This window comes from Cetorhinus maximus, chromosome 9 (genome assembly GCF_964194155.1).
Source record: "Cetorhinus maximus chromosome 9, sCetMax3.hap1.1, whole genome shotgun sequence".
NCBI classification, from domain to species: Eukaryota; Metazoa; Chordata; class Chondrichthyes; order Lamniformes; family Cetorhinidae; genus Cetorhinus; species Cetorhinus maximus.
Window position 1 is genome coordinate 39517413 of NC_135887.1, and position 27254 is coordinate 39544666.

General features: G+C 41.3%; 1 protein-coding gene across 12 annotated transcripts in view; it reads right to left on the bottom strand.

Moving 5' to 3' along the window:
- tspoap1 (TSPO associated protein 1) overlaps positions 1-27254 on the bottom strand; it is a 307699-nt gene that overhangs the window by 12161 nt on the left and 268284 nt on the right. For 6 of the 12 annotated variants that reach the window (XM_078548561.1, XM_078548560.1, XM_078548559.1 and 3 more), the window contains 7 exons: positions 21763-23049; positions 16431-16554; positions 13481-13677; positions 7557-7725; positions 4691-4759; positions 4474-4509; positions 3473-3576 (listed from right to left, as the gene is read on the bottom strand). In XM_078548561.1, the coding sequence (XP_078404687.1) occupies positions 3473-3576; positions 4474-4509; positions 4691-4759; positions 7557-7725; positions 13481-13677; positions 16431-16554; positions 21763-23049 (1986 nt within the window). The remainder of the gene's footprint in view (positions 1-3472; positions 3577-4473; positions 4510-4690; positions 4760-7556; positions 7726-13480; positions 13678-16430; positions 16555-21762; positions 23050-27254) is intronic. The other 6 variants (XM_078548562.1, XM_078548564.1, XM_078548569.1 and 3 more) reach the window with 3 other exon arrangements.

Below are 27254 nucleotides of genomic sequence, written 5' to 3' on the forward strand. Positions count from 1 at the left end.
AGGCCCGAGCCTGTCCCTGCCTCAGCTTATCTGCTGCCGAAACTTTCATCAATTTTTTTTTACCTCTAGACTTGACTATTCAACACACTCCTGGCTGGCCTCCCAGGTTCTACTGTCTGTGAACTTCAGTCACTACTGCCTGACTCAAACCCATCACCCATATCATTATTGGCCTACACTGCCTCCTGATTAAGCGATGTCTTGATTTTAAAATTCTCATCCTTGTTTTTGAATCCTGTTATAGCTTTGCCCCTCCATAGCTCTGTAATCTCCTCCAGTCCCTCAATCTTCTGAGATATCTGCACTCATCTAATTCTGGCCTCTTGGGCCCCCTGATTTTACTCAATCCTCTATTGGTGGCCATACCTTCAGTTGCCTAGGCCTTACGTGCTGGAATTTGCTTCCTAAACATTTCCACCTCAGTATCATGCTTTCCTCTAAAAAAGATATTCAAGAGGGAGAAATTAGAACATGAGAGTAAAGTGGCAAGAAATATAAAAAAGGGACAAGAAGAGCTTCTATAAGTATATAAAAAGAGTAGCTAAAGTAAACTTTGGTCTTAGAGGATAAGCCTGGAGAATTAATAATGGGAAACAAGGAAATGAAAGAATATTTGAACAAGCATTCTGTGTCCGTCTTCATGGTAGAAGACACTAAAAGTATCCCAATAATACTAGAAAATTATGGGGTAAAAGGGAGTGAGGAACTTAAAACAATCACCATCACTAAAGAAAAAGTACTAGGAAAATAAATGGGACTAATGGCTGACAAGTCTCCTGGAACTGATGACCTGCATCCTAAGGTTTCAGGCTGCAGAGATAGAGGAATCATTGGCTGTAATCTTCCAAAATTCCCTAGATTCTGGAAAGGTCCTAGCGGATTGGAAATCTTCAAATGTAATGCCCCTATTCAAGAAAGGAAGGAGACAGAAAGCAGGCCAGTTGGCTTGACACCTGCTATTTGGAAAATGCTGGAATCCATCATTAAGTAGTGGCAGGACATTTTAGAAAATCATGATACAATCAAGCAGAGTCAACATGATTTTAAGAAAGGGAAACTGTACTTGACAAATTTATTTGAGGATGCAACAAACAGGGTGGGTTAAGGGAAACAAGTAAATGTTTGTATTTGGATTTCCAAAAGGCATTCGATACAATGCCACATAAGAGATTACTACACAAGACAAGAGCTCATGGTGTTGGGGATGATATATTAGCATGCATTGAGGATTGGCTAACGAGTAAACAGAGAGTTGGGATAAATGGGTCACTTTCAACTTGGCAAACTGAAACTAGTAGAGTGCTTCAGAGATCAGTGCTGGGGTTTCAACTATTCAACCACTAACATCTTGGATGAAGGGACAGAGTGTATTTTAGCCAAATTTGCTGATGATACAAAAATAGGTGAGAAAACAAGTTCTGAAGTCATAAAGAGTCAGCAAAGGGATATTGATAGGTTAAGTGAGTGGGTAAGAATTTGGCAGACAGAATATAATGTGGAAAATGTGAGATTACCCACTTTGATAGGAAGAATAGAGAAGCAGAATATTATTTAAAGGGGGGAGAGACTACAAAATGCTATGGTACAGTGTGATCTGGGTGTCCTTATACATGAATCACAAATGTTAGCATGCAGGTACAGTGAACATGTTGGCCTTTACTGCAAGGGAGATGGAGTATAAAGTAGGGAGCTCTTGTCACAATTGTACAGGGCATTTGTGAAACCATACTGAGAGTATGTGTTATTTAAGGAAGGATATATTTGCATTGGAAGCAGTTCAGAGAAGTTTCACTGGGTTGATTCCTGGGATGCAGGATTTGTTTGTGAGGAAAGGTTGAGCAGGTTGGGCCTATTTTCATTGTAGTTTAAAAGAGAGGTGATCTAATTGAAACATATAAGATTCTGAGGTGGCTTGACAGGATAGTTGCTAAGGGGATGTTTCCCCTCATGAGGGAATCTAGAACTAGAGGCACAGTTTCAGAATAAGGGGTCTCCCACTTAAGACAGAGATGAGGAGGAATTTCTTCTCTCAGAAGGTGGTTTATCTTCGGAATTCTCTACCCCAAAGAGTAATGGAGGCTGGGTCATTGAATAATTTCAAGGCTGTTGAGACAGATTTTTTATCTGCAAGAGAGTCAATGATTATGCATGAGGAGGGCCAGACAGCAAAGTGGGGTTGAGGCCACAGTCAAAGCATCCATGATCTTACTGAATGGCAGAGCAGGCTTGATGGGCTGAATGGCCGACACCTGCTCCTATTTCTTACGTTCTTATGTTTAAACCACTTCTTAAAACCTACCTCTTTGACCAAGCTTTTGGTCATCTGCCCTAATATCTCCTTACATGGTCTGGTGTCATTTTTTTTTGTAATGTCCCTGTCAAGAGCCTTGAGATATTTTCTTGTGTTAAAGGTGCTGTCTGACTAGAGGTTGCTGTTGTATGATGGAAGGAACATCATTGATGAAACAGCTGAAGGTGGTTGGACAACATTGTTCTGGGAGGAATATAATTCGTCTCCAATAATTGAAACCATTTTCATTTTGATAGGAATGACTCCAGCTAGTGGAGAGATTGAACCCAAAACCTTCACACTCAGAGATGAGAGTATTGCCAATTGAAACTTAATTTGTAGTAGACGGCCCCAGTAGATCATAGCAGGGAGAAGTGAAAATATGCTAGCATTCAATGTATTTTACATTACAACTGTCTACTCTCACTCTCAGCTCAGGGAGAGGTAAATGTGGCTTCAGGAGAGCCAAAGTGAATTGATATGTGGTATCTCAAAGCTACTCCGAGAGACAAAGTGACAGCACACAGGTATCTCACAATGTCACATTGGGAAAACTCATTTTCAAGGACACATGAGATGGCTGCAGAGAAATGCAAATTACATTTTGATGCAGTAAGTGAGCCATTTCTGTGTTAGAAATTAAAGGATGTTGGACAATATGGCACTTGAGGAGCAATGACACCAGTTGAGTTGTGTTAACGGTGAAGGGATATTTGTTGGCGAATTTGCACCTATTTTCCAGGTACACTGTAATTGGCCACTAAGAAGTACACACAAAGATCTGAGGCAACTTTTCACATACAGAACTGACCTCTGTTCAATAACTCCTTACAGGGGATTACAACCTAAAGCTCACTATGCAAAGATTACCGGATTAACATGCACCCTGTTAGTCCTTGGTAGAGTTTTGCAGTTCTCCTTGCCTATGTCACCTCATTTTTATTAATACAATGTTTGGTTTCACATATGTATTGAACACTACGTAGAATCTTACCCTGAGCTTGACTAACAAACTCTACCATCCATGCCCTGGAAATAATTAAATCAGATTACCTGGTTTAATTGGCAGGGGATGGAAATCAAGAGAGACCACTATTGTTCTAACTGGTTTTAAGATGCTAACTTGGATAAGTCCTAGTCGGCTGCCAATGGTACAAGGTGAGCTGAGTAGATGCACCACACCTCAATATCCACATTAGGAGAGCTTTCCCTGGGGTCATAGTCAAACACAGCCACCATTCTTTTCATAGGCAATTTCTGCAGTCCACTGCCAGGCCGACTCCACTCTGCAACAGAAAGGGAGGCTAGTAGTGAATATCACAGAGGGTAGCTCTGGTATATGGAGCAATTGTAGAAGTCATAAAAAAGCAAATTAAACAAAGGGGAGAGGATTCGTTATAACTTCTACATTGATAATGCATGTTATACAGAGGGAGTCCTTGATACATTCCTCATGCAATGGGTGTCTGTTATAACTTGTGCACTTAATATGCATTTTGCATGCGGGTCCTTTTGACCTTCCTTGTTGAAAATGCACATTACAGAGAGAGGGCTTGTTATACCATCTCCACAGCTAATTTATAAGACATGAGAAGCATGTTATATGACAGTGAGGATGAACCCACTGTAATTACTTTTCAAACAATAAACTGGTTTATAAACTATTTAACAAACAAGTGCTGGAAACAGAATGTTAAAAAGAGCGCAGATCAATGAGATAACTAATTATAGCTGGGACTGGCACTGAGGATTGTTAATAAACCTCATGGCCCTGTGTGGATCTCTCTGATTAATTATAGTTTATAAAAACATTGTCACATGCCGTGAGGATTGCTCAATATAACAACACTGTTAAGCTTACTATCATACACCCTGTCAGGATTCCTCTGTATAAATCCTGTAGTAACATTAAGTGCATACTTTTATGAAACAGCTGTTTACATTGAAATTAGCTTTCCATGCTTTGTGACACTTTAACATATGTGAATGGAATTCCAATCCCAGAAGGCAAAAACATTAGAAACTGGGAAATAAGAATACTGGTCCGAACTGGTCTTGTATACCTTAAAATGGAACACCAGTAAAAACTGGGAAATAAGAGTACTGGTCCGAATTGTTTTTTCCTTCTGGGATGCAATTATCGATGAAGAAATGAGGAGAAGGTGAGGGTAAGTTTTGCTGACCTTGCTGTCGAGTGTCCTCCCACTTGTCGGATTGCACTGAAAGATCAGAGATTATTTAGTTAGACCCTTGCTTTCATACAGGACCAGTTCTTTATACATTTTCACACATTCAGTACCACGCTATTAGACAGTAAATGGGAAGCAGCGAGTCAAACACTGACACGGAAATGTTTTCAATGAAAAAGCAACAAAAAGGTAAGCATGAAGTGAGACAGACCTTTCTTGGATCGCCTTGGTTTCGGAGGAGGCGCAGTGCGGCGTGGCAGTTGAGAGAGCGTGCGGCTGCCTTCATACAGCAAAAGACGAGAGAAAAAAAGAGGAAATAAAGCAGCACACAAGAAGCTGAGACAGACAGAGCAGAATCATGTCAGGTTAGCAAATCAGAGGCCAGTGGGTCTGGCAAGTGACACTGCCAGTTCTGGGTCATTACCAACAGTCGAATCGAGCCCAGTGGAATGTAGATAGCTGTATACCTACCTCGCTACTGAGGCCTGTGGAAACAAAGGAGAAAGTGGAGCATAGAGCACAAGAGATGTTTAGGGAACCCTGGGATTGCAAGGGCCATGAGCTCTAGCTCTGGTGCCAATAGTTGTTTAGTTTTTCCAAACAGCACTGCACTGTGCCCATATGTTCCTCTCACATCATGGAACATCACATTACATTGTCCAAGTCTTCAAAGGGCCATCCACAAGCTTTGGAAAATGCAAGGACATTCAAAGTCTTTTTCCAAATAAAAATGTATTTTTCTATTTGCTTTGCTTTTATCTCATGATATGGAGGCATTTATTGGTTATATTACTTTTAAATATTCAAATTTTCCATGAATTTTCATCAGTAGCAATGCCAGCAGCAGAACTCCAGCCCTAATCTGATCCTTTGCCCTGGCCTTATCCTGTCCTCTGTCCTACCCCAATCCAAATTCTGCTCCCTGTTTTATCTCCTGTCCCATTAACAATTATATAGAATCGACAACATAGAAACAGGCCATTGTGTCCGGTTATCAATGCCTCCTCCTACTTAATTGCCTCTTTACAACTTAACCCCATACCATTCTTTTCCTTCCTTCCACATTTAATTGCAGGACTGTCAGCTTTCACTAATCTAAAATTGCTTTTTTGCCCAATTTCAATCAGTTAAAAGTACAATCACAAAGGACACAAATATACCATTCAAAGTATAGAACAACAAACTAACTGGTACTATGTATGCATTTGTGTACCACTGACATACACTTACACTGACATTGAGAGGGCAGGGCCGGGAGATGGAAGAAACAATGCATTTGCAGACCCGAGAATTTCTAGGTTTATTTTAAAAGCACATAAAGTAAAACAGTAACAATGTAGTGCCAGCCAATTCATTCATGATTGCAACTTCAGCCCCAGCCCAGGTATTGCTCCCAACCCCAGCATGGACCTGGGCCTAGCCACGTTCAACCCCACTTTTCTTTCATTAAAGTTTCTGTTTTTCAGGATAGTGGTTACTAACGCGTGATAAGGACACAGGAAGCTACATCTCTGAAGCTGCCAAGCTCTCTGCCAAACACAACACAAGCACAGTTTGCAAACTCCAGAACAAGATTCTCATGAAGGGTGAAAATAATTAGAGCATTTCCAGCTGTGACCTGGTATTTCACGATTAGACTGGCCCCAGGCCAGCTCATATTTGGGACCAAGCAGCGTGTGTTAAGACGCACATTTTCTCTGATATCAAATTCTCACTTTATCTACGCAGATTAGCACATTTCAAGGTGAGCATCTGTTACTGCAAGCAGTCACTTGTTGAGCTGGTCATGGTTCAGGTCTTGGTTATTATAGATGATGGATGTCTCTGACATCCTCACACTAGAGCACCAATATTAGATTGCATGACAGCGCTAATGGATATTGTCACGAGGCTATGCCCCTTTATTTTGAAAATATGACTTTTCAACTTCCAATTGACAGGAAATTTTGCAATTTGAAATGATACAAAACAAACTACTTAAAAATGCAAGGCCACCTTCCAATATGAAGGTGCAAAAGCAAACAAGACACCCTCAGGGACATTTCTTATAATTTGGAGACCCATTGAAACTCACTACTGGCTAAGGAAGAGACATCAAAATGCAAAGTGCTGGATTTTGAAACAATGGCTGCCACAGGCAAACGCACCCAAAACCCCTTGAAATACACAATGGGTTAAGTATAACAGGCCAGGCTGCAGCCACTGTAGGGAGATTGCAAGAAAGACTTCAGCAGTAGAAACAGGCTGAAAGCTCTCTCTCTTTTGGAACAAGTGTATTACCTGGTTTGGAAGACAACTTTACTGGAAATCTATCAGCAAATCGAGATCTTGTAATAATTGCAACATCTTCTAGATCTGACCGCATCCATGAAACCAGGTAATCCAAATCAGCTGCAAAGTTTAAAAATCTATACCTCAAGCACAATCAAAGGACACTAAACTGCATATTCTTTTGACCATTTTTTTATTGGACTCTAACTTCCCTTATTTCTGATTTGTGTGATGTCACGTTTTTCCTCAGGTTTAGTGGTTAATAAATATGCACTTTCTTTAACTCAAGAAAACCTTGTTTGATTGGCTCCTTATTGCTCACTATTTAAATAGTTAAATACATTTGGATTCAGAAAAGGCATATCCTTGTGAAAAAGAAACTTAAATCTTTGTTGTGGCCAACTGAGGAGACTGAATAGAGGGGAGGCAGCGAGGGACTTATAATAAATTTACTCATGGCTAGTATTTCTTGATTTCATGCTTGATACAAATGCCTCCCTTATTCCAAACCATGTCAAAATCCACCTCTCTCACTCTTAACCTAGACAAACCTACCTTCTCTCTTAACTCTAATCCATTTAAACCATCTTCTTCTTCTCTTCTAGCCCAGCCAAACTTCACTTCCCTGTCACTCTTGTTAATAATTTATTTTGCTGCATTAGAAAAGCATCTGGCAAATGATCCTGCATACTCATTGTAGGCCCAGCTAATTATTCTACTTTACATCAAATCTTGAGCACGTTCAACCTGAAAATACAATACAGCAGTCTCGGTTAAACAGTGCTTTCAGTGTAATGCACACTCACCCAACTTCTCCATGGACGTATTGGGAGCCAGATAACCCCGCTGTAACAGCTGCTCCATTACTCCATCATCATCCACCTGGATTTCAGAGACCATGTTACATGGCACAAAGCCAGTCTGACCATTGCCTTCTCCACGGTAAAACCCATCGGCATCCTTATCGCCAAATACCTGCAATGAGATTGTTCAGAAAGGAGACCCCTCCCTTACTCTCACTTTCAGTTTATTCCAGATTCACACGCTTTCCCAGCTCAGCCCCATCTTGGACTTCATTCTCCAGTAATGACCCTACACTCCTATAAGCTATCCCCCTGTGGAAGAGAGGTAGCCAAGCAGGAAGTTCCAACCATCATTACTGATTTTATTCAGGAGGCAGTTAAAAAATAGCCTCATATGTAATAGCTGCTTTGTTGTCTGTCCATGCATCTGTTCCCTTGAGGTACACTTGGAGAGGTAGTGTCAGAATGTTTATAACTAGTGACTCAGGGATCTGATGGATATGGGCAGGTAGAAATACAATCAGCTGAGAGCATTGCATAACTTGGAAAAGATGCAGGTTTCAAAATTTTTGACATTGCATTTTGACAAATCATTTCTTTAACCTGTAGGAAAATTCCTTCATCAATACATTAACATAGATCAATCACTCTCAGTCACACAATGCACACAGAGATCAGGTTATTCTCAGATCATAATGAATCAAGGGCTGGAATTCATTAAAATTAGTGGAAGCAAGAAAATGTATTAGAAAAAGTAATGGCACAAAAGACTGACAAATCGTTAGGACCTGGTGGTTTCCTCCCAGAGTTTTAAAGTTATGGAGGGAATTACAGATGTTTTATCATAACCTTCTACACCTGTCTCAAATAAGGAAGTGTTCCTCTAGATTGCAAAACTGTAACTGTAACCCCATTGTTTATGAATGATGAGAGAAAGAGAAACAATTAATCTTACATCTATTGTAGGGAAGTGATTGGATTCTATAATTAAGGACAGAGCGACTGAACACTTAGAGAAATTTGAGCTGATTAAAGAGAGCCAACATGGGGATTTGTGAAGGACGAATTATGTCTAACATATCTAATTGGATTTTTTGGGGAAGTACATGGAAACATCTACAAATGTAATTTATATAGACTGCCAGAAGACATTTGATAAAGTTCCACATAAGACGCTGTTAGCTAAAATTTAAATGCATGGAATTGAAGGCAAGTTATTGACCTGGCTAGGAGATTAGTTAAGCAGCGGAAGACAGAGAGTAGAGATAATGGGCATGCGCTCAAATTGGAATGAAGTGACTAGTGGTGTCCCAAAAGGATCTCAACTATTCACTATATTTATTAAAAACTTAGATAACACAATAAAGAGTTTGTCAATGACACAAAGGTTGGTGGTATAATAAGTATAAAATACAAAGGACATCGATAGATTAAGGAAGCGAGCAAACTTGTGGCAGAAGGATTTCAACGCAGGTAAGTGTGAAGTTATTCGTTTTGGACCAAAAAGGATCCGGGCATTATTTAAATGGTGAAAAGCTAGGAACAGTGGAGGTCCAAAGAAATTTACGAGTCCATGTATACAGATTACTAAAATGTAGTTGTGAGGTACAAAAAGTAACCAAAAAGGCTAACTGGTGGGCTAGAATATAAAGATAAGAAGTTTTAACGCAGTTGTACAAAGCCCTGGTTAGACCCCATTTTGAAAAGAATTGATAGGGTCGATAGAGAGAAACCTTTTCTGATGGTGAAGAAGTCAAGGACAAGAGACATAACCATTAAATCAGAGCCAAGCCATTCAATGACAAGAAATTATATTTATAGAACATCTTTAATGTAATGAAACATCTGAAGGTGATTTACAGGAACGTAATGAAGCAAAATTGGATAGCGAGCCTCATAAGGTAATAATAGGGCAGATGGAAAATAACATGGTCAAAGAGGTAGGTTTTAAGGAGTGCCTTAAAGGAGGAAAGAAAGCTAGGGAGGTGGAGAGATTTGAAGAGGAAATTCCAGAGTTTAGGACCTAGACAGCTGAAGGCGTGGCCACCAATGGTGGAAGAATATAATCGCGGATGCTCAAGAGTCCAGAATTAGATGAGCGCAGCTATCTCAAGAGGGTAGTGGGGCCTGAGGATATTACAGGCATGGGGGGTGGGGGGAGGGGAGGGGCAAGACCATGGAGAAATTCAGGGATGCGAATTTTAAAATTGAGATGTTGCTAATACTTGTAGCCGTTTAGGCCAGCAAGCACAAGCATGATGGGTGAATGGGACTTGGTGCAAGTTAAGACATGGGCATCAGAGTTTTGGCTGAGTTCAAGTTCATTGAGGATGGAAAGATGGGAGGCCGCTAGGAGCTTGTAATGGTCAAGTCAGGAGGTACCAAAGGTACAAATGAAGGTTTTAGCAACAGATGATCTGAGATTGGGCAGTTAGAAGTAAGCGACCTTGGTGAAGAAACAGATATGTGATTTGTAGTTCATCTCAGGTCAAATGGGGCAGCAAGGTTGTAAATGATCTCACAATCTCAGACAGTGACCAGGGAGAGAGATATAATCAGTGGTCAGAGAATGGAGTTTGTACCAGTGACTGAAGACAAAGGCTTCAATCTTTCCAATATTTAGTTGGAGAAAATTTCTGTTCATGAAGATATTGGTGCCGGACAAACAGGATGACAAATCAGAGACAGTGGAGGGATTGAAAGAGATGGCTGTGAGGTAGAGCTGGCTGTTGTCAGCATACATGTGGAACCGGATGTCATTGTTTTGAATGTCATTGAGGGGCAGCGTGTAGATGAAAAACAGGAGGGGTCTAGAACTAGATTCAGGAACTCTATAGGTAATGGTGCAGGAGCAGGAGAGGTCATTGTAGATTATTCTCTGGTTATGACTGAAAGAAAGACTTGCATTTATATAGTGCTTTTCATGACCACCAGATGTCTCGAAGCACTTTATATCCACCTGAGCAGCCCGATGGAGCTTCAGTTTAACCCCTTATCTGAAAAGTGGTACCTCTAACAATGCAGCACTCCCTCACTCCCACTGGAATGTCAGCCTTGATTTTTGTGCTCCAGCCCAGGAGTGGAACTTGAACCTGGAGCCTTGTGACTCCAAAGCAAGAGAGCCACCAGCTGAGCTATGGCTGACTGGACAGATAAGAATGGAGTCAAGTGAGGGCATTCCTACCTGCTGGACGACAGAGGCAACAGTTGGAGGAAGATAATAAGATAATGTTGTGAACTGTGTCAAGGGCTGCAGAAAGATCAGGAGTTTATGATGGTTAATCATATAGGATGTCATTTGTCAGTATGTGTCAGGAGACTATCCCCTCCATGGAGGCAGCACAGCCGAGATTCAATTTGTCTGTATGTGTGTACACATACACACAAAACTCTTTCTACACACACACACACACTCTGATCAGGTGCAAGAACCTTAGCTAGTTTTTTCCTTCACTCATCACAAGGTCAATTACAGCCCTCCTACTGTTATCCTAACAGGCACAGGGAGGCAGAACTTACACAGCACAGAACTCATGACTGATTATTTTTTTGCCTCTGTGGATCAGTAGAACTTTGCCAGTGCGTTTTTTCCATGATTACGTCCTTATTCATTTTATTTTTATTCTTTCACAGGATGCCAGTGTCACTGGCTAGGCCAGCATTTGTTGTCCATCCCTAATTGGCCTCGAGGTGGTGGTGGTAAGCTGCCTTCTTGAACTGTTGTAGCCCATGTGGTGTAGGTACAACCCTCAGTGCTGTTAGGGAGAGAGTTCCAGGATTTTGACCCAGTGACATTTAAGCAACAAATCAGGATAGTAATTGGCTTGGAGGGGAACTTGCAGGTGGTGGTGTTCCCATGCATCTACTGCCCTTGTCCTTCTAGGTGGTAAAGATCATGGGTTTGGAAGGTTTGGCTAAGGAGCTTCGATGAGTTGCTGCAGTGCATCTTGTAGATGGTACACACTGCTGCCACTGTGTGTCAGTGGTGGGGGGAGTGAATATTTAAGGCGATGGGATGGGGTGCCAATCAAGCTGGCTGCTTTGTCCTGGATGGTGTTGAGCTTCTTGAGTGTTGTTGGAGCTGCACTCACCCAGGCAAGTGGAGAATATTCCATCACACTTGTGCCTTGTGGTGGACAGGTTTTGGGGAGTCAGGAGGTGAGTTACTTGCCACAGCATTCCCTGCCTCTGATTGCTCTTGGAGCCACAGTAATTATATGGCTAGTCCAGCTCAGTTGTAATATTCTAAAGATTCTAAGGGCAGGATTTTCCCCCCGTCGGGGGCGAAGTTGAATTGCGGATGTGCACAGGCGCGCCTCCGATTGGTGCCCCTGATTGGGGACGTGGTGCCATTTTACGTGGGCAGACCAATTAAGGCCCACCTAGTGTGACGTCCGCAAGGAAGCACTATGCACTCCCTGTGCGGGTGGGGGGGGGAGGTTTCCCTAAACCTGAGAGTGCGCTCTTTCGCGCATGCGCACGGACGAGCGCACTCATCTTCCTGAGGCTAAGTGTTGCCTCTGAGAGATCAGCTGTTCCATCACAAATATTAAAAATAGAAAAAAAAAATTCCTGACATGTCCCCTCATGTGACACTGTCTCACATGAGTTGGGACATGTCCATATTTTTTAAAAAAAACTTTAATTAAAGTTTTAAAAACCTACATGAAACCTCATCCCATCCGTGGATGAAGTTTCATGCTTTTTAAAATTCCCACTGGGGCTCCCGGCCTGCCCGCCAACCAACCATAAGGTTGGAAGGGCAGGTCCATTAATTAGCTAAATGACTCTGTCAAGGGCCTCAATTGGCCATTGACAAGTCGGTAGGCGCACAGCTGATTTTGCTGTGCCCCCGCCTACTGGAAAATTTAAATGGGGCGCGGTGACGTTGGGAGTTCCGCCCCACGCCACCGCGCGTCATTTTACGTGTTGGCAAGCAGGCCCCCCTCTCCCGCTCGCTGACGGGAAAATCCTGCCCTATGAGAATATTATTATATGCGTGATGTTATATGGACTGCAGTCAATATCAAGAGGCAGGTATTAAGGCGTATTTAAACTGTCAATGTATGTCACACAGGTCCGCATAATCACAACAATCACATGTCCATCCTGAACTAATTTCCAAACCCACGCCTACCTCTGTGGAAAGTGTATGTTATTGCACCATACACATGACAGTGGGAAAAATGCCACATGTTCCTGTAAACCCCTAGAGGGCACTTGTGCCAAGCAGTTCAGACAGCTGTAATATAAATGGATATGGTTTGGAAGAGGATTCCTATCACCTATAGCGTCTGCCATGCTGGCCTGATGTGTATTTCCAACACACTTTTTTTACAGTTTTCTATCACACTGTTCATCACATTCTCAATCGTTTCATACTTCACTTGCAATTTAATACTAATGCATTGCCTCTTACAGCAATGACTTTCAGAAGCAGTTTGTGAACAACCACACCTTTTCCATGTCACCTGTTGCAGCCTCTTTCAGCTACTGAAGTTTAAATACACAAGATAGCAGGAATTTGGGAAGATTTGTTTTTCAATGTACATTCTCCAAAAAGTCTGAAAATCCGTGCAGTATTTACAACCGTAATTTAAATAGAAGCTTTTCTTTAAAAAATTGAATAAAGTGGAACTTCCCTCACTAGAAACAACTGTTTGCCTTGTCAGAGCACATCAAACAGAATTCTACTCATCACAAATGAAATACCTGTTGCAGTAAGATTGACTATTTATGATTGAACAATGGGCCTTCTAACTCCTCCACATTTAGTTGGAGGCTGACATATGATATTGTGACATGCTTCCTCGGGACAACAATTTTCCACATGTATGGAATGTACCAGTAATTCCCAGTACATTTCTTTCTTCCTCTATAGAGAGGCAGGCTTTACAACAATGTTACTATGGATGCTGTGCTCTCACCTTTAGGATCTGGCCCTCCTTAAATGCCAACTCCTCCTCTGCAGCATCTGGGTTTGGTGACATTGTTGCAGGATCGTAATCGAACAAAGCTACAAAGATGCGAATGAGACCACCATCTGCTGCTCCCTTTGTACCTATCTCCTTGTATCCATCCAGGAGTGGAGTCTCTCGACTTCTAGGACTCTCTGCTAACGAAGCTGAAATCAAAAGATTAGTAGATGAGGACCAGACTAAGCTCATTCACATTACTTTAACATTCATGTTAGAATCATACCTCTCAAGTTTGAATTTTTCTTTTACAAAATGGAAGCACATGGCATGATCTGGACATTTGGATGTTAACCTGGGATTTTTTTTTAAAAAGGTCATAAATTCACCTTGGAGCTGTCAACAGGCAGGCCTCTTGCAAGAAATCACCTGACCTTTATGGTACTTGAGGAAGATCTGGTTTGTTTAAACTGCAATCATTTTAATTGATGGGAAAAAAAACTGAAGGAAGATTGATAACTTGCTGGGAATCACATGGGAGAGAGGGAAAAAACTTAAGTTGTGAACCTGCTTGTTTTGGAATGCAATCTTTTTGGACAACAAACCGAGAAAGGAAGGCTCTCTCTACGTTGCCTGAAATTGTGTGTGGCTATCAAACTGTGGCCAGAGAACCCTCATCTGAGTGTAACCAGTCTGCATTTGGACCTGCAAAGCTGGACAGTTGGTGGGAACTTCCAGGTATCTACTGGGACCAGTGGCCCATCTTCCCATGAGAGAACTCCAGGTCGACAGCGGCGAGACCCTGCGGACTTTATCCTTTATTTTATAATGCCCATCCTCCAAAACCCATCTCTTCAGAGAGCCTCTATCTATTTGTTAAAAGCAAAATACTGCAGTTGCTGGAAATCTGAAACAAAAGCAGAAAATGCTGGAAAAACTCAGCAGGTCTAACAGCATCTGTGGAGAGGAAAAAAAAGTTAACGTTTCGAGTCCGTATGTGCTCTGAAGTCATACGGACTCGAAACGTTAACTTTGGGTTTTTTTTTTTCCACAGATGCTGTTAGGCCTGCTGAGTTTTCCAGCATTTTTTGTTTCTACCTGTTTGTTCTTTGTTTGTGTGTGTGTGTGTGTGTGTGTGTGTGCGCGCGCGCTGTGGGAATCGTTTAGGAAAAGATAGATAGTTATACTTTCCAATTACAATTGGGTGTTAACCAGTACTTGCAACTTGTTAAAAGAAGTTTTATTTTAAAAATAAATTAAGTCTCTTCTGGGTACTAGAGATATATGTACGCAACTAGCCATTTTGGTGGGAAAATTAACCATTTAAATTAATGATACAGCCTGTGGAGTAGTGGGGCTTGATAATTCATGCACTCTTCCCATCCCGATCATAACATTCAGACCAAAAACACATAGGCAATTCATCTACAGCAAGCAACACTTTAGGCATGCACACATAACTGACAGTCGTGCAGCCTATCACACTGCCAATGCTTTTATTCAACACCTCATTACCATTGCCAGCATATTAACCCAATATAATGCGCTCTCTTGATCTGCACCTTCAGTGATACTTTACTCTAAAACTATCCTTTGTTGCCTGTGATTCTAGAATTTTCCTTCCTATATTGCTCATTCAGGGTGCAGGTACAGACATGATGGGCTAAATGACCATCTATTGTAACAATTCTGTGATCCTGTGATATATTTGTGCATATGAAAACAAAGCTCCTGTCAAATGGGTAATGGGCTGCAATATGATGATAGTCCCATGGACACTACAATGGAAGACCTGCAGTCACCGAGACCAGGCATTTCCATCACCACCTGTGCATCTAGAGGGCGCATTGTAACAACTCACTAAGGTGATTTTGACAGCACCTCCCTCCTCTGTGGCCTTTACCGCTGAGAAGGAAAAAAGTAGTTATGTTGCTGGAGCACCATCATCACTAGTTTATGCAACATCTTGACTTGGATCTATGTTGTCATTCCACCATTGTTGCAAGACAATATCCTGAAATTCCCTACCAGAGAGTGCCATTAGTACAAGGACTGCAGCAGCTCAAGGAGTACACCCATCACTATTTTCTCAGATCTCAGGATAACTAAGAATGGACAATACACATAGCCTTGCCTCAGAACAAACAGAAATAACAAAAAACACCTGTCTCCATCCACCCTGTGCCATCTGTTCATAATTTTAAACATCTCTATCAATCACCCTATAATCTCCTCTATTCCATCAAATACAGGCACAGTTTTTTAAAATGTTGTTCTTTGTATTAGTATTTCCTCATACCAGGAAGCATCTTAGTGAAATGGAAACAGAAAATTCTGGAAATACTCAGCAGGCATGGCTGCACCTGTGGAGAGAGAGGCGGAGTTCAAATTTCAAGTCTGTAACCTTGCATTAGAATAAAGGGAACAGACCTGAAACATTAACTCTGTTTCTCCCTCCACAGGTGCAGCCATGCCTGCTGAGTATTTCCGGAATTTTCTCTTTTTATTTCAGGTTTCCAACTTCTTCAGTATTTTGTTTTTGTTTCAGCATCCTAGTGAATGTGTGCTGTACCCTCTCTACTGCCTCAGCATCCTTCCTTCCAACAGTGTAGAACCTAAGGATGCACACAATACTTTATGCCTGGTCAACAGATTAAAGTTTTATTTAAATTTACATAACATCTTGAATTTTATATTCACTGTTTCTTATCATTAAAATCCAGTAAATGTATTTGTTTTTTTAATGACTGAGGTATTGAGTGTATGAACAATTATGGGAATGTATGGCTGGATTGGGTTTAATCAGCATAATTGCAATGTCGATATTTCCACCATTGCTGTACAATAAAAAAGCTCCAGAGGCTATGGCAGCAGCGAAAACTGTTTGATTGGGTGAGAAACAAACTACAACACTGGAGATTTTCTGTCTGCAAAGCTGCAGTGAAGGACCGTTGATACTGACCTTTGGAAGAGCGTAACTCCCCTCTGTGGAACATGAGAGATGGGCTGTTCTTGGGATTTAAAACTCGCATTGCAGAAGAGTCAGGTAGAGAGTGTGATACTGAATCTGTGCTTATTGCAAAGCCCTGAAAAACAGACAACACAGGAAGATCGAAGCAAAACGATCTAAGAAATAATATATTCTAGTATAACTTTTCCAGTTATACTTTATCTTCAGCTTTTCAAACACTGGTACCTGCACATCAGTATACTCATCTTAGTCTCTTGCACACTGGCTACAACAACTCACCAGTATCACACACTAGGTACCCTCATTCAAATCTCTCTCATACCAGTAAACTCATCACAGTCTCTTGCATACCAGTAAATTCACTGTTATCTCTTGTCCATTGTCGCCCGCAGACCAGAAAATTCCCAGTCTCTTGCACACCAGCAAACTCAACACAGCCCATGACAGATTGTGAATTGATGTTACAAAGAATGACTTTACTCTGTACACACATCTAATACACATTTTCTGCCTTTGGTGCATGGCCTATAGTGATTTTCACACTTCACTCCACACTTTCAATGTTGTGCTGGCATGTGAAGGCATTAATTTTGCCTTACAAACTACATAACTACAAAGCATTGTGCTTTGTGAATTGTTTTAGCAGCAAAGAAAGATCTGAGATGAGTCCAAGTCTGAGGGAACTTCTGGGTGGGATTGGGTGCTTCTGTCCTATAGAGAACCAGGATTGTTGCTGGGTAATGTGCATTTCTGATTGAATTGGGTTTTTTTTCCACATACTGTTCAACTAATTGAAAATGCAGTTAAAGTTTCACACATCCTTTCAAAGCCACGTAATAGTAGAATGGTGGTCTCTTATAAAGGTTGAGTTCAATGGACAGACCTATCTCCCAGGGAGGACAGCAAAAAAAAATTCCAGCAATAGAGCAACACATAGACTGGGCAACTAGCAATGACAAACTACGACAACTTCTAACTCTGGGTCTACAGAGCTTTCCATAAGGAACACCCTGAATAGCCAACCCTTCTTGCTCCCGCCTTGTCCTGTGACTCGATGCACCTTCACCGTTAAAAGGGGCTTGTATGACAACCTCCCTCATGATCACGGGTTCTATATGGTGACTTTTCCTCATGATCATAGGTCACTCTTTTTCCGGTCAGTGGTTTCTCAGTCTCATATATACCTGAAGTACAGCTCCCTATCTCCCCTCCCCCACTCCCACCCCAACCCAACACCCTTAATCTCCTATTCTAGCTATTGGCAGACATCAGCATTGTTCCCAGGTATTAAGCTTTAATGATACTGGGGAGCTACAGCCCAAGAAGCTATAGTGACTGACAGACTTGCCCTCACAGAATCCAATACACAAACATAGCAGGAATAACAACTGTACAAAGAAAGTGAGGAAAGGTGCAAAAATTGGCAACAATTAACTCAGCTCTGACCTCAGAGATGAAGACAATTGGCTCCTGTTTACGTAAAGGTAAGGAAGATTGGAGGGCAAGTTGCATGTCCATGTTGAATGTGAATCAATGGCTTGGGAGTAGGAGAGTTGCCTATTTGGGCCATAAGAATCTGAGGACAGGAAGCAGGAAATTTGGAATTCTTTGAGCAATATTCAACCCAAAACTGTCCTAGGTTTATCTGCTGTAGGGGTTTTCTATCTCTAAAAAGCTTTTACATTTTGGCAGGCAGGCCACTGTGACTCATTACACAAATTCCTTTGAAACAAACAGCAAGGCTTGAGTGTTGCCAGAAGGAACTACCCTGTCAGTAAGGTCAATGTTACATCTCAGTGATGCGTGTCCAGCCAACGGACAGATCACACAGTCAGACTCCTGAATGATAACCAACACAAACTGTACTTATTATGTGTAACCATGACTTGAGCCTAAATAGTTTGCCCATTTTAGAAAGGTAAATTTCAGGCTGCAGTCAATGAGGCATCTGGCATGGAGTCCCAGGACCCAGGGCGGAGTCCAGAAGCAGGGGTCAGGCAGCAGGAAGGCAGGAGGCCATACTGTGGAGGTGGCTTGCTCCTCAGTATCAATTTTTGATATTTATTCACCTTTGGTAGGTGGCTCAGCAATGCCCAATTTCTAGAGGGGTTCCAAAATAGTCGTTAATTCCCTCATTTACAAGGGAATCCCTGAAAAATGGCTCAAGCTAACATAGAATCAGAGATCTTTCAAGCATCCTTTACTGGACTTCAAAATTGGCCTGTAAAATGGGTACAATGAGATCCAATTTTTACTCTTTGAGATTGAAGTAAGTCACATTTTAAGAAGTTAAGTAAGCAATTTCCAGTCTAAATTGGATGCGACCATGAGGACATCAAATTAATTCAAAAGTGCAGTCTGAGTACTAATAAAGCCAAAAGAAATGAACTTCTTTGTATTCAGACCACTAAGAGACAGAAGGCATGTGTGACATAACTTCCACTGCAGCAATATTGGACTGAGTGCAGTATCAAATGCTTTGATTCAATTTTGTCTGGAACATTTATTATATGAAGCACTTCAAACTGTGTCTGCGTGAGAAGCCAGTGTGTGGCTGTTAGAATTATTACTTATTTTTGCTAGGAATTTTTGAGCTATTGTCATTAATGATGCCTTCTCAGCTGGCATGAGGAGTCACTCATTTACTCCCCATCAGAATCTGCCCTTTTCCATTTGGCAAACCTCACGACACTATGGACAAAGACACTGCATAAGAAAATTAATCACAAAAACTTATTAAAAATCTCGAAAGACTGATGAACTGATTATCCCTCCAGAGTGTTTCTATTTAAGACCATTAGAGTCCAAAGAAAGGAAAGACCAATTTGGTTCAATGATCCCCTTCCATATAGACTTTGTTTGCTTATTCTGTCATGAACTACCTCATAATTTTTAAGCTCCTTTCACTACCTTTTCTGAAAAAAAATTCAGTGTTCTACTAATATGCTCATAGCCTAATATCCCCAGTCTTTCTCTCAAAAAATAGTAATCCAGCTTTCTCTAAGGGGTCAACTGAGCCAAAATCAGCTAGCTTCTCTGGGAGTACTCCATGTATCCACTATTTCCCAGAAATCGGAAAACAAATGCATAGTAATCGCTGTACTTCCTGCATTCATTGGGATTAGTGTATTTCCTGTATTCTTTCTGGCCAATGTACTTTACACACTTATTGCAAATTGTCCTTCTGCCGATAGCATACATTTCAAATCAAATCAATCTTGGGACTGAGTTCTGGGGTGTTGCAATGTTTTGGAACTCTTCTAGGGTATATGGACCAGATTTTAACAAAGTCTGGAGACCCCATGGACCTGGGCAGGACCCAGATCTGGAATACCCAGTCCCATTTCCGACAAATCCTACTGTCACCAGAATGGGAGGGGGCTGGGACGTGAGTCACACATGAGGGACACCTGAACTCAGCAGGGCCATTTGAACTCAGTGCTGAGTTCAAACAGACCCCATTTTCACTTCAGCAAGGGCCTTATCCCATAGTGTGTCAGTGATGAAATTTTAAGAATAGACCTAAATACTTGTGAAGGGCGGATAAGATCTGTGGAACTATCAAACTGTTAAGTTATTTAAATACCCTGCTATTTATTTAAAATTTTTTTTAAAACAGCCTGCCCGAGTCTGAGAGTTGAAAAAAATCTGTGCTAGCAGTTATAAAATTGTTCGTTGACATAATCTTTAAATGCTATCATTATAGCATTATTACTGCTTGACTACTTTCCAAAACCTATCACATTGCGGTCTGTAAGTTCACAGTTTGATTGACAGCTCCAGGATGTAAAGGATTAGCTCTTTTTGGTGTAGTGTTATGAAGACAAATGTTTGTTTTCATAAGGGATGAAATCCTTGAGGAGATTTAAATGTATTGAATGGGCTTTCATTAATATAGTGAAATCTCTAATTGATATATTTAGAACTTTATTTTATTTCAGCTCAACATGGCTCCTGAGGTCTGCCCATGATGGATACTGGGTGTAAGGGTAAAGGGTGTTGAGAGGCCTGAGTTGGCACTAAGTTGGCATAAGGGCCGTAAAGCACCATGGGCGTAGGTGGAGGGCACGGGTTGACATGAGTTGGGTGGTGGTGTTAGGGGTGAGGCCTAATATTTAACAAAACCACTGGAATGATGTCCCAGAGAAACAAGTTGGGCCGCCTTGGCACTTGGCAGTCTCTGTGGCCACCTCTGAGGGCAGCGGGCCTGACTCCATCCTGCACCTGACCTCCCAGAATGAAGATCCAGCTATTTGGGGCACATTTTCCCCCGAGGCGGGCATCTGTGAGCCAGGAAATTTCCCAGCTCTGTGCACCTGCCTCGGGAATGAAAATCCAGGCCTGTGTCTCTCATTCACTGTTCCGTAATCTAGTAGCAGTCATTTCTTCCAAGGGTCAAGGACTCCCAAAGAAGGAAAAAAAATTAGAGGGAGAAAATCATGGAGGTGGCTTTCAGGCAACTCCACATGATTACCTGTAAGCTGTCTGACAGAGTGCGGGGCAGAACCCCAGAATGGGAAAAAAATAAACATTAAAAAGATTTCTTAACCAAAGAAATGAAATGCAGAACAGCACTCCATTTTTTTGTCATTTCACCAGCTACATTGAACCCAAACCAGAAGTTATAGAATCACCGAACTCTCCATCACTACAAAAAACACAAGCAGTTTTGTCACTAGGCCGTTTTGTGCACTGGAGTCAAAATTCCACTTACGCCAGTACACACCTTATATGGCATGCTTAATTCACCTGTCGAATTACTGCCATCGCCAGTTAGAGATCTGCAATCATCAATACTCCGTCCTGGTGTTATACAACTTAAAAATTTCTCTCCAGATGCAAACTATATATTTGGAAGGCAGAATCCATTATTGTAGTGCTGGGTGATTAACATTTCCAAACTGACCATAAAACGTTCGTGAAATCCTAGTGACATTACTGCTTTGCATCATCACCATGGTCTCCTAGCATGAAAACTTGCATTAACATAATGGATGCCCTGAGGTTTCACTCCCTGTTCTGATAAATACACCCAATGCTGCTGTCCAACTACACCAGAGGGATAGCTAATGGGTAATAATTGTTATATCACTGATGGTCTGACAGATAGGTTCAATTTTAGTTTAGTTGGTTATCAACTGGCTGAAAGACATTGATGCTAGGAAAGCATGGGCTACTGCTTCACACTACTCACCAAAAGTGAAGGAGATGTGTATAACTGGCACATAGCAGAAAGCACACAAAGTAATAAAACAAACTGACAGCCACAAAAAATAGAACTAAGAGAAGGATGGAGCAGGCAAACAGTGAGATAAACACACACCCGTGAACATGCTGAATCCTCGGGCTCTGCCCTTGCCCTGGTCCTGCCCAATTCATAAGGCTCCAACTTCCAAGCCTCCAATGCTTTCTCCTCTGCAATCCTTCCTTTTAGCTTGTCTCGTTCACAATGTAGCGGGCTCCTGGGGAAAGCAGTCTTATTCTTTCTTCTATGATGACGAGGAGACTTGGTGCTACCAGAACTTGAATCAAAGACGTTGTCTTCAACAGAGGTCTGCCTCTGTTCTTTTGACTGGGTACACTTACAGTGCATGGAGTACTCGTCCACACCTTCTCTGTTAGTCTTCCTACTGTCCCACCATCCTGATCTCACCTGATCCAGATGAATAACATGTGTGCAGAAATGTAAGCTGGGAGTCACCATTTCTTCTTCTTCCTCAGTGCCATACTCTATATCTATCTCTAGGTGTTCTTGAGATACCTGCTCTCTCCTGTTGTAATGTGGGTTCCCAGTTACTGCTGCATTCAACTCTTTTGGATCTGTGGGCCTTATCCGTGTCTGAGGTTGCATCTTTAGGATGGATGTTGGGTCAACAGCATTTGGCTCCAAGACATCCCTGTGATGCTCCTCTAGTAAGGATTTCTCTATACATTCAATAATATCCAGGTCAGAGTCATCAATGGTGTTATCCTGTATATGTTCTGCAGTCTTTCCTTCCTGTCGGTGGGATCTAGTATACCCCTGGGGATACGTATGATGAATCTTGGCATCGGGATATGCATACCCACTCGTTTCTGCATTCCATTCTTTGTTTTTGGTGTTAGTTTTTGTGCAGTGAGGCTGCTTTTCACCTGGCTCCTGCCTATTGCTCTGATCACAGATATGGTCATACATTATGACCTCTTCCATATCCATGGTTTTCAGCTCATTCTGTGGAATATTAGAACCCATAGCTTCCTGAGCTAAATTTTTGCAGTTACCCTGACTGATATTGGAAGTTGGTTTTTCTCCCAATTCTTGAGTTTTGGTATCAAAGTTCAAGGCTTGGTCTCTCTGTCTGTTGTCGTTGGAACTACTTTGCACACATTTGAATAGTTGATCCTTTTCCTCTAATTGTTCTCTCTCCTGGGAATAAATAGAGACCCTTTCTCCTTGCTCTTGGTTTCCGGTACCACCCTGGCTGCTGCTACAGATGACCTCCTGGTCCTCCTCCTCCTCCTCTGTTACTTCAGGAATGCTGAATAGTTTCTTACTGTAATGTTTCTGCAGAGGAAGTTCTAGAATTTTCTCCAGAAACTCCTCATCGCTATCAGTTTCATACTGCTCAGGCTGTTGCGATATGGTTAACACGTACAGTGGTTGAGTGCATGCAAGGAAGGGGTGGGGAGGGAGAAAGAAAGAAAAAAAAGTAAAGTGAAAATTGAAACAAGATCAACTCAAAGCACAGTAAGGCAACAGAAATTCAGAGAGCAGTATAAGATGAAGTGCCCAAAATTACAACAATGTGAGTTAAAGCTTCAAATACACAAAAATTACAACTTACATCTCAGTGAAACCTGATGTTGTCGTCAAATAAGTAATAAGGGATTCCCAGAATCTGATTGTCAATGATGGTACTGAAGGTGAAACAAATTGCTAATGATGATTTCTTGTCACATTAGGAAACTTTTGACCATTTTTCCGCAGATAAGATTTGGAAAAAGAGCGACTCTACATGTTATGGCTTAAAACATAGTGTATACATGTAGGTTATAGAGAATTGTCACAAGCCTTTGTTTACACAGTACACATTGGCGTAATCTGACATCAAATAGATTAAACAAAAACACATGCTTCAAACTAGCTGCCAGTATTTATAAAACAAATGGGTGTGAGGGGTTTATTGATTAATGAGATATGCCAATTACTTATAATTCATGAGCAAACAAAATCAACGCAATTAACGTTTTTAACTAGGTTTTAACTGTGACGAGGATGTGTTTTTTTTTTAAGATGATACAATTTCTAATGCCATTTTACTCTGGCTGGATTTTAATAAACTGTAATCCCATTAAACAATGGAAAGACTGTCAGCCAGCCGAATATACAACTCGCATTCCACCCCAAGTGGGATGAAGAGGAACGGACTCTCAAATCCCCTTCCCACTACCCCCACCTCGTCCACACCTCAGGGAGTGTGAAAGACCCCATCTCCTGTTGATTTTACACTATTAGAGGTTTTTGAGCTGAGACATCAAAAATATAATTACCTGTTCTACAACACAATGACTACAGTAGACATGAAAATCAAATTTCTCTGGATTATACAGCCAGCAAGGTTTTTGAAGAACCGTTTTACCAAGTCAGGGCAGAGATCAGAAGGATATACTGAAAGGCTGCAAGAGCCGTCTCTCTCTCTCTTTCTATATATATTTTTATAAATCTCTCTGAGAATTGTGCATGGATATTGCAGAGTAACCATCCTAAGAAGAGAAATCTACTGCAAACCATCATCTTTTTCAGATAAAATGTGGAAATCTGCTGTACGGCTACACCCAGGAGAACACAGAACAAAACAGCCATAACATGGAATCACCGTGTCAAGACCAGCCAAAGGACAGTTAACCATATATTCCTTTGATTGTTTATCTTCTTCACAAACTGTAAAATATCTTTAAGTCTATCCTCTTATTCTACCAACTGTACTAGTGTGTGTGGGGGGGCCAGGCAAAGTGTGTGACATATGGTGGTTGCAATTTACCTAGTTTTTATTAATTTGGGAAGTAGGGTCAATAAACTTATCTCATTCTTTGATTTTAAACTCAGAAAACCTGTCTGATTAATTATTTATAATCTAAAAACGTACATAGTGGGGCTCTTGCAGTATTGGCAAAGCTCATCCTCGCTAAATTCACAAAACCCTGTTCCAGTCAGACCTGGAGTGGCAAATTAGGTGAGTCAATTTTTACCCCTCCTCACGTGGTTGTAACATTTCTGTTCCCCTTTTCAAACTTTCATGAATACATTATGCTATAAAATACAACACTTAAAGTAACCCCTGTTCCAAATCTTTTCTAGAAAATGGTCAAAAGGTTCCAAAATATAACGCTATGGAAATAATTCCCAGAATGCAATTTCTAAAATTAGTTGCTGAAGGTGATCAATTAACATAGGTTTCACTGCACAGAAATAATTGAAAACATCTTCTGTAGGACATTAATTAATGCTTCCGAAGTAATTAATGATCTTACATAGTAATGTACAAATACAGTTGTACCGTTATTCCGAAGCCCCTATGCATCATGAGAGTACATATAGGCTCCAGTCAATGACTATTCGTAGGTTCAAATGTGTACTTATAAAAGGAATTATACAAGAGGTGCAAGAACTCAAAAGTGTGCTGCTTCTCCCTCTGCCATCTCCAGCATTCAGAGCCTGTAAACATTTTGCTATGTTACCCAGCCATGCAAGGAATCAAGAAAGACCAACTCCCACAGATAAAATGACTTCCTGAGCTAAAGTGGCCTTATGATGATCATTTTAGAGTGAACAGCTCAGTGCAGGCTGCTTATGACTGCTAACTTGGTTTCTTAGAGCTATTATTTTATTGTCCAGTCACAAAATTGAAATTTACAATTGGCTATTTGATTGCAGTGAGTGGATTTACACAAGCTGAGGTATCCTAACATTTGTATGCATCTGGGATAATGCATCATTTCACACTCAACCTGTTTTCAAATTGGTTGCCTCATGGAATTGCTCCAATCATCCTGTATATACGCTGCAATAATGAAACTGATGGGGAGCTGTATCAGGGCTGGGGTAGAATTCCTGCTCTGATATCAATCCAGGCTAGAACAAGTTTCTTCCTTCCCCTCCCATTCCTAAAGGTGCTGATTCGTGCTGAGGCATGACAGCTCCCCACCGCACAAGCTATTCTTCACCTAGGAACCGACACAGAAAGTGCTGAGGGGCTACTTGATCCATTGAGTGTATCATGGAAAAGCCTCATCAGATGTTGGCACAATTTCCAGCACGAGTCATTTAACAGTATTTAGAATCAGGCTGAATTTGCCCTGCGTGGCTCAAGGATTCTATCTGCTGGCCTGAATCAGCATACACCGGGAAATGGAATCTAGGGTTTTCTCATTTAACTCTAGAAACACAGAAAAATTATCTCCCAACAGGGGGCCATTCAACCCATTGTGTCTGTGCTAGCTGAAAAAGAGCCATCCAACTTAATTCCGTTTTCCAGTTCTTAGTCTGCAGCCCTGTCGGTTCTGGCAGTTCAAGTGCATATCCAAGTATTTTTTAAATGCAATGAGGATTTCTGCCTCTCTCTGTCTTTCAGGCAGAGAGTTCCAGACCCCTACTACCCTCTGGGTGAAAATAATTCTCCCGACTTCCACCTAATCCTCCTACCAATTACATTAAATCTATGCCCCCTGATGATTGATCTCTTTGCTAAGGGAAAGTAGTCCTTCCTATCTAGCTCCTTCCTAATATTGTACAATTCAATTAAATTGCTCCTCAGTCTCCACTGTTCCAAAGAAAATAACCCCAATTTAATCAATCTTTCCTCATAAAAGTGGTGACCAGAACAATATGCAGCACTCTAGCTGCAGTCTAATTAATGTTTTATACAGTTCTCACATAACCTCCCTGCTCTTATAATTTATGGCTTGTCCAAAGAAAATTATTCCATATGCCTTCTTAACTACCTGTCCTGCTACCTTAAGGGATCTGTGGACATTCACTCCAAGATCCAGCTGTTTCTTTACACTTCTGAGTAATCAACCATTTATTGTGTATTCTCTTGCCTTGTTTGCCCTTCCTAAATGCATTACCTTACTCTCCGGACTGAATTCCATTTCCCACTTCTCTGCCCACCTGACCATTGCATCAATATCTGCTTGCAGTCTAGAACTTCCTTCCTCTCTATCAATCACATGGCCAATTTCCATATCTTCCAGAAACTTTTTAATCTTTCCCCCTACATTTAAATCTAAATCATTAACATATACCACAAAAAGCAAGGGATTCACTACGGACCCATGGGACCTCCACTGGAATGGTCCTCCAGTCACAAACACACCTTTTGACTATTACTCATTACTTCCTACCACTAAGGCAATTTTGGATCCAGCTTGTCACTTACCCTTGGGTTCCATTACTCTTTTTTGAATGGCCAGTCTGCCATGTGAGATCTTGTCAAAAGCCTTGCTAAAATCCATGTAGATTACATTGGATGTGCTACCCTTACCAACACTCCTTGTTACATCCTCAAAAGATGCAATCAAGTTAGTGGGACTAGGCTTTCCCTTATCAAACCCATGCTGCCTGTCCTTAATTAATCCACGTCTTTCTAAATGATTTATAATCAGAATTTTTTCCAATAATTTGCCCACCACAAAGGTTAGGCTGACTGGTTGTAATTATTTAGGTTACCCCTTTCTCCTTTTTTAAACAATGATACAACGTTAGCAGTCCTCCAGTTATCTGGCACCTTGTCTAGAACAAGAAACAATTGGAAAATGATGGTCAGAGTGCCTGCA